Below are 8407 nucleotides of genomic sequence, written 5' to 3'. Positions count from 1 at the left end.
TTATGAATAAAAAATAATTTTTTTAGAAATTTAAATTTAATGATTCTTTATTTGTAATTTTGCAACTATTATAGAAAACGCATGAATTCAACAACAATTAAAATGAGCATGTGGTAACACAGCTACCTCTAATTTGAGTCAGCTAACACTCAGCCCACGTGGCCAACCGCCTGCCGTCCATCTAACCTAACACCTTCCCCTTCCCATATATTAACAGAGACGCCCATTGTGCCTTCCCATGCTTCCACCAGAATTGGAGACACACCCATCCACCGTATCTGCCGATCCTCTCTCTAATCTTCGCCGTTGAATTTGTCAGAAACTAGAAAAGCAATGGCTGCTTCGGTAGAAGAGATCAGAAAGGCTCAGAGAGCCCAGGGTCCGGCCACCATCCTCGCCATTGGCACCGCCACCCCCTCCAACTGCGTCAACCAGGCTGATTATCCTGATTATTACTTCAGGATCACTAATAGCGAGCACATGACTGAGTTGAAAGAAAAGTTCAAGCGCATGTGTACGTTCATTTTTCTCTTTAAATGTGCTTGTTGAATCTTGATTATTCAAGAAAAGAAAGAGAGTGATTTTTCATGGAAATTTATTTTATGTGGTAACATATTAACAGGTGATAAATCTATGATCAAGAAACGTTACATGCATTTAGATGAAGAAATCTTGAAAGAGAATCCGAACATGTGCGCTTACTGGGAACCTTCTCTTGATGCTCGCCAAGACATTGTGGTGGTGGAAGTTCCAAAGCTTGGAAAGGAAGCAGCAACTAAAGCTATCAAAGAATGGGGCCAACCAAAGTCTAAGATCACTCACCTTATCTTTTGCACAACTTCTGGTGTTGATATGCCTGGTTGCGATTATCAACTCACCAAGCTTCTTGGCCTTCGTCCTTCTGTCAAGCGATTTATGATGTATCAGCAGGGCTGCTTTGCTGGTGGGACTGTCCTTCGTTTGGCCAAGGACTTGGCTGAAAACAATAAGGGTGCTCGTGTTCTTGTTGTGTGCTCTGAGATCACCGCTGTCACTTTCCGCGGTCCTTCTGATACCCATTTGGATTCGTTGGTAGGTCAAGCACTTTTTGGTGATGGAGCTGGAGCCTTAATTGTTGGTTCTGATCCTGATACTTCCATTGAGCGTCCATTATTTCAGCTTGTTTCTGCAGCTCAAACTATCCTTCCTGACTCTGATGGAGCCATTGATGGACACTTACGTGAAGTGGGTCTCACCTTTCATTTATTAAAGGATGTTCCAGGGTTAATCTCAAAGAACATAGAGAAAAGCTTGGTAGAAGCATTCACTCCAATTGGTATTAACGATTGGAACTCCATTTTCTGGATAGCTCATCCTGGTGGCCCAGCAATTCTCGATCAAGTTGAAGCGAAACTGAGTCTAAAACCTGAAAAAATGAGGGCAACCAGACATGTTCTTAGCGAGTATGGAAACATGTCGAGTGCTTGTGTGTTGTTTATCCTTGACGAGATGAGAAAGAAATCTCTAAAAGAAGGGAAGCCTACCACAGGAGAGGGACTGGAGTGGGGTGTTTTATTCGGGTTTGGACCGGGTCTCACGGTGGAGACCGTCGTACTACATAGTGTTCCGACCGAAACGACGGCTTACTGAATGAGGTGGCGCGGTTGTGAGAGGAAAAAAGGACGGAAACAACCAGATTTTGTCGTTGGCAACAGAGGGCAAAAATGGATAAATATTTTACAATAAAAGGAAGACCAGTTGGTGTGACAGGTGTATGCGTGCGTGGAGGACTATGTTGAATGTAATAAATTTATTTTTATTTATATGTTTTTTGAAATTTTGGGTAGTGTGTCTCTGTACAATATAAATTTGAAGTGGTGCAATTTGCTATTTCGATTTTATGTATCTTTGTTGGAACTTCACGGTTACCGTTTGCTAATCTTTAGATTTATTATTAATATCTCATATAAATTCAAATTTTAAAAAAATTACTTAAAAAATAAAAAAAATATATTATTGAAAACCCATTAATGAATATTAATTTCCTTCTTCAATATCATAAAATTTTAAAATATCATGAGGTTCTGAAAATAAATGCATTTCTAAAATGAGTTTGATATATATAATACAATATTAAACATTAGGATGAGCTTTCCTAAATGGCAAAAAGCCAAAATTTACTAAAGCTATACAACCATAGTTAAAATTGTCAAATTTTATTATTCCATTTAAAATTCATTTTGAATTATTATAAAAAATTAAATAAAACTATTATTAATTAAAATTTTGAATTACATTTTTTTAATTTATTTGATTTTAATAAATATTTCATCGACTTAAGAATAAATCTAAATTGAAAAATTAAATTTTTTTATTATATTATATAATTTAAGAATAAATTTCAAATTTTAATTTTTTTCAAAATTTTTAGATAAATAATGAATTTTGTATCTCTATATGTATATTTACATTTAAATTTAGTTAGGATCTATTTTGATTTGAAATTGATGATTTGATTTAATTCATGGATCAAATTGAAATCGATTCAATTTATGACGGTTTTAAATAATTTTAACTTTTCAATCGTTTCGGTTCGATTATAAAATCTAAATTATAAATGATAAATCCTGTTTTAATTTGAAAAAAAATTAAATAAAATATAAATAAATAAATATAAATATTATATAAAAATAAAAGAGGAGAAATAATAAAATTACTGATTTTAGCCTTATGTTATTCAACTATTTACTATTGATTTAAAATGAATAATTATTTTATTATTTAAATAATTTTAAATTAATAAATTATCCATACATAATTTTAGATATTTATCATTTAAAATTAATGTAGGTTTAAATTTCTTATTTATGAGTTTAATTAATTTTATTTGATAATTATGTAAGAAAATTATTAATTTTAATAATATTTAAATTAAATTTTTTAGATAAGATTATTAAAATAATAATTTTAAATATTAATTAAAAATATTAAAATAATTAAAATGATATCATATTATTATATTTAAATTGTTATTTTTTTAGTTTAATTAATTTTATTGGACAATTAATTAATACTTAAATATATTTAAATAATTATTATCATAAATTTTAACCTTGATGTATTTTATACATTTAAAATTTTGATATTTTTTAACATGTTTTTCATTAAATTTATAGGTTTTGATATATAAATATATATATATATATAATTAAAAAAATTAAAAGTTTTAGATACGTTTATTAAAATAACAAACGTAAATATTATTTAAAAATATAAAAATAATTATCACAATATTAAAATATTAGATAATAAATTCAAATTTAAAAGATAAAAATTATACGATATATAAAATGATTATCACAAATTAATAATTTTAAAAAATATGTAAAATTTTTTAAAAAACAACACATAATTTAGATTTAAATTTTATTTGTTTAGTGTCATTTAGTTCAATTTATTTATATAAATAATAAATTAAATATAATAATAATAATAATTTTATAATAATTATTAAAAAATAAAATTTATTAATTAAATTATAAAAAAATTAACAAAATAAATTATCGGCCGTTTAGCCAATATTTCTAATGATCTAAAATATCAATTATTATTATTTTTTATTTCTCTTCTAGTGTATACTAGGGGTGTGCATTCGGTCAGTTCAGTTTAAAATTGAATTGAATCGAATAAATCGAAATTTAAAATTTTAGTATTTATAAAAATCAAACCGAATCGATTTTGATCAAAAATCGAATTAAACCGAACCGGTCTGATTCAGTTCGATTCGATTTGGTTTGATCAGTTTTGATTTTTAATAAATTTTTTACTTTTTACACTTTATTTTTAATATTTTAAAATTTAATTAAAATATTTTAATTTTAATATGATTTAATTTTTAAAAATAATATATTATTATCACTAAATCGATTATGTTTAATTTTTTAAAATTTTTTTATTAAAACCCACCCAAATCGAAATAATTGAAATTTTTAAAATTAAAAATCAAATCAAACCTAAAAAAATAAAAAATAAAAAATTAAACTAAAATTTTAAATTAATTGGGTTGGATCGATTTTTTCGTTTTGAACCGAATAGGGCTCACTCTAGTGTATACAGTAGAGAGAAAGCATCAAGCCCACGGGAAAATAGCCCTCTTGTCATGCAGTCTTTTGGGCCAATACCTGGTAGAGGTGAAACTTGTTGCTCAAATAAAAATTTCAATGAAATATCCTTAAATAAATAATATGATAAATATATTAATTAATTTTTAAAATTTATTAAAAAATAATTTTTCATCAATAAAATAATTTTTTCATCCTAAATAAATAAATGATGAGAGAGAACATTTTTAAAATTTATATAAAATTAATTTATATTTAAAAAATAATAAAATATAACATTTTATATTTTAATTTATATAAATATCGAATCAATTAAACTAAAATTTAAATATTTAAATTAAAATGTAAAATAATACAAATTTTAAATCTTTTATAATTATTTAATCATTAATTTATATAAAAAATAACAAAAAAAATACATATCAATTAAACTATTAAATTACTATATAAATTATTAAATATAAAAATTTATCATTGACTATAAATAAATAAAATATAAAAATTATATCAATTAAATTAAAATTAAAATATTTAGATCAACATTTGCAGGGAAATAAATGTCCATTTGTCGGCTTGAGGAAAAAGACACCCCTTGCCTTTGACTTACATGGGCTGGGATTGGAGTTTTTAAAACAATTCGCCATTCAGTGAAAATTTTCTTTTTTTTTTTTTATAATGAAATTGATTGAAAAATTGAAATTTGAAAAACATTAATAATTAATTTCTAAAACTGTTAGATATTGAATTTCAACTAATGATTATCGTCAAATTTTTTTTAAAAAAAAAAACAATTTATGAAAGCAATAATAATGAAGCAGTGGGGTTGATTGTATGATTAATTTGTAGCTTAAGCTTCAACCTGGGATGGGTCACACTCGGAATAGACCTCCGTGCCCATGGCTAAATCACTTCCCTGTCTCCAATTGAGCCCAATTTGACGATACAGCTTTCTAATCATCAACGCCTAACTTTTTTAAAGGAACATGGCATTTTTTAAAATTTTATTACTGTACTAAATTTTTGTTTTTAGAAATGAAGCATTCAGAAGAAGTGTTAAATGGAAAATAGTTTTTTTAATAAAAAATATTTTTTAAAAAAAAAGAGGACTCCCATAATTGCAAAGGAACATGGCATTTTTTTAAGTATAAACCTATAACATTTTTTTTATATTAATATTATAATTAAATAATAAAAAATAAATTATTTTTTAATAATATTAATTATAAAAAAAATCCTTCACGTATAAATTTCCGCAAACAAATAAGCCGCCTTAGATTTATGTCAATTATCAAACGTGGGCCTTAATCATATAAGAGTTTCTATATACTATTTTTAGTTAATCAATTATTTTAAGTAAAAAAATAGAAAAAAAATTAAAATTTTAAATTAATTAAATTCAATCGATATTTATAATTTAAACCGAATATTGGTAACTACGTATTCACATGTGAAAGAGTGGAAGAGAGAATTGATAAAGTTTAAGGGTGAAGCAATGAAACAAAGGCCAAAAGCCAATGGTTCCCACATCGAGAGAGACAAGTAAAAAGGATTAGAATATAAAGTTTAGCAAAATTAATGATTGAGGCTCAATAATTGTAGATGTTGACATTTAATTTTAATTATTCTATACTAAGCATGTTTAAGTTCCCATTGCATTATTAATCTCTAACCTAGTTTGCTTTCACATTTTAAGTCATTGGATTATTCCATTCTTTCTGCTTCTCTCTTTTTAAATTAAAATAAATAATATTTTAATTATCATGTTAATTTAATTTTTTTAAAAGTAATTAAAAGGCATTTAGATAATTAAAGATTAGAACCAATATACCATATCTGAGTGTAAGTAAAAATTTTTCATAATGATCTCACCGTTAATACCTTCGGCACATCCAAAACTAATGTCAAAAGATCCAAATCAAAAGTAGAATGAAGAAGACTTTTCATATTTTGACTTAACCCAAATCAGCAAGCAGGAGAAAATTTCATCATCCCCTTCTCAATAGTTTAGAGATTTGCAAAGTCAGCACAAAACATAAATCTAGCATGCATGCCCTCTTCATCCGCCTTAATATTGTTGTATGCCCTAACCCAAAATTGTCGCTGTAACGACCCCAAAATGGACCGTCACCGGCGCTAGGATTCAGATCGGCTTAAAGCCGCCAGAACCCATAACAAGCCTGCTATACTCTCTGAGTACCTGTAAATCTCATATATGATCATACATTTTCTGTGAAAATAAAAACTATTTTCTGAACCACGGCTTAACCTATGCATGCACTATCTCTGCACTCTGTACTCTGTACTCTGTACCCCTGACTAGAGCTTGCTCTAGATGGGTTAACTCATACCTGTTAAGCCTGGTTTTTCACATGCTCATAAAACTGTTATACAAACAGACCATATACTCAAAAGATTTACAGTACAACTGAATCAAGCACAACTCTGACTCTGTACAACTATTACATCTCTTTATATAATTACATGTCCACACTATACTATTACAAAGCTCTTTACTCTTTTACTTTTGCTATCTCTGACTTCCCATGGTTAACTCTGGTCCTGCAAAACTGGGGTTAAGGGAGAGAGATGAGCTCTATAGCCCAGTGAGTAGAACAGTAAAACAAGTCATTAACACATGATCTTATGGAATGCATCATATCACAGACAATCCACATCAAGGGTAAATCTGTCACCACATAGTCCCGATAACTCTGCTGTGCCAGGGCGGAGAATCGAGCACCTGGTCTATGATATGCTGTGGCTTCTATGTGTGTGCTCTCTTCTTAGCAGGCAGAATATGAGAGGTACTCGTTACTCTATGGGGTTAACAGGAGTTTCTCTTGAGAGGAAAGGTATAGATACTTTTTCCTTGTTCTGTCAAGAGCACAGTAGTATAGCATCAGTAGAGAGGGTACATCAAGGGACCCTAGTTGGTCTTTTGATGCAGTCAGAGGAGGACTGGACCCTAGAGGATGTCAGTGGTCAGAGAGGAGTTAATATATGGGCATAGCATCATATGATCCATGTGAATACACATGAACCCCATACACATGCAACGCATCTCATCTCATGGATGAACTGGTCACCAATAGCCCTCTACGACTGCCAGGGGCAATAAAACCTCCTGGACTCTCTCTATGCCAGGGGCAACACGGCCTCCTGGACGCTCTTTCTCTGTACCAGGGACAACTAAGCCAAACCTGGTCTGCTCAACTCATGCATATCATCTCATGCATGCTGAGGGCTAGAGGATCTCCCAACATCCATCCACAACATCATACAAGACAGGACTCCACAGCCTATCCTAGTGGACATGATTTTACTATTGTGCTTGACCTTCTAGGACTCTAAACCAACCTCCTTCCGATGTGGGATCTCTCTAATCCTTGAACAAACATGCTCACACACCGTACTCTTGAGGCCCTATGCTCTGATACCAATCTGTAACGACCCCAAAATGGACCATCACCGGCGCTAGGATTCAGATCGGCTTAAGGCCGCCAGAACCCATAACAAGCCTGCTATACTCTCTGAGTACCTGTAAATCTCATATATGATCATACATTTTCTGTGAAAATAAAAACTCTTTTCTGAACCACGGCTTAACCTATGCATGCACTATCTCTGCACTCTGTACTCTGTACTCTGTACTCTGTACCCCTGACTAGAGCTTGCTCTAGATGGGTTAACTCATACCTGTTAAGCCTGGTTTTTCACATGCTCATAAAACTGTTATACAAACAGACCATATACTCAAAAGATTTACAGTACAACTGAATCAAGCACAACTCTGACTCTGTACAACTATTACATCTCTTTATATAATTACATGTCCACACTATACTATTACAAAGCTCTTTACTCTTTTACTTTTGCTATCTCTGACTTCCCATGGCTAACTCTGGTCCTGCAAAACTGGGGTTAAGGGAGAGAGATGAGCTCTATAGCCCAGTGAGTAGAACAGTAAAACAAGTCATTAACACATGATCTTATGGAATGCATCATATCACAGACTGTAATACCCGGCTAGACTCCGGTATCGGAATTCTTACCGTCCGGTGGAATCTCGGATGTCGGAAGCCTCTACTAGGGTAAAACCATGTTTTTATAAAATGTTTTAATGTGTTTTATGTTTTAAGCATGAAAGAAAATGAGTTTTTGCATGAAAATAGCATTGGAGGAAAACTCAGGTTCGGCAGCCGAACATGCATGTGTTGCGGGTGTGCTTTAGGCCCCCGAAAGCATAAGTGAGGGAAGTCCAGGTTCAGCCGCCGAACCTCAAGTTCGGCCGCCGAACATGGCATGCA

At 30.8% G+C, this 8407-nt stretch overlaps 1 protein-coding gene across 1 annotated transcript; it reads left to right on the top strand.

Moving 5' to 3' along the window:
* Positions 1–219: 219 nt before the first annotated feature.
* On the top strand, positions 220–1904 carry LOC110612862 (chalcone synthase 2). The gene is made up of 2 exons (XM_021753697.2): positions 220–514; positions 623–1904. The coding sequence occupies exons 1-2, from the start codon at positions 334–336 to the stop codon at positions 1627–1629; spliced, it is 1188 nt and encodes a 395-aa protein (XP_021609389.1). The 5' UTR covers positions 220–333; the 3' UTR covers positions 1630–1904.
* Positions 1905–8407: the final 6503 nt, after the last annotated feature.

The sequence above is a fragment of the Manihot esculenta genome, chromosome 4 (assembly GCF_001659605.2).
Source record: "Manihot esculenta cultivar AM560-2 chromosome 4, M.esculenta_v8, whole genome shotgun sequence".
NCBI lineage: Eukaryota > Viridiplantae > Streptophyta > Magnoliopsida > Malpighiales > Euphorbiaceae > Manihot > Manihot esculenta.
This window is presented reverse-complemented; position numbering and strand designations above follow the sequence as displayed.

Bases quoted from the DNA above. Each gene is read 5' to 3' on its own strand.
- LOC110612862 (XM_021753697.2), top strand. From the start codon at position 334: ATGGCTGCTTCGGTAGAAGAGATCAGAAAGGCTCAGAGAGCCCAGGGT. The intron at 515-622 runs GTACGTTCATTT...ACATATTAACAG, and splicing joins AGAAAAGTTCAAGCGCATGT to GTGATAAATCTATGATCAAG.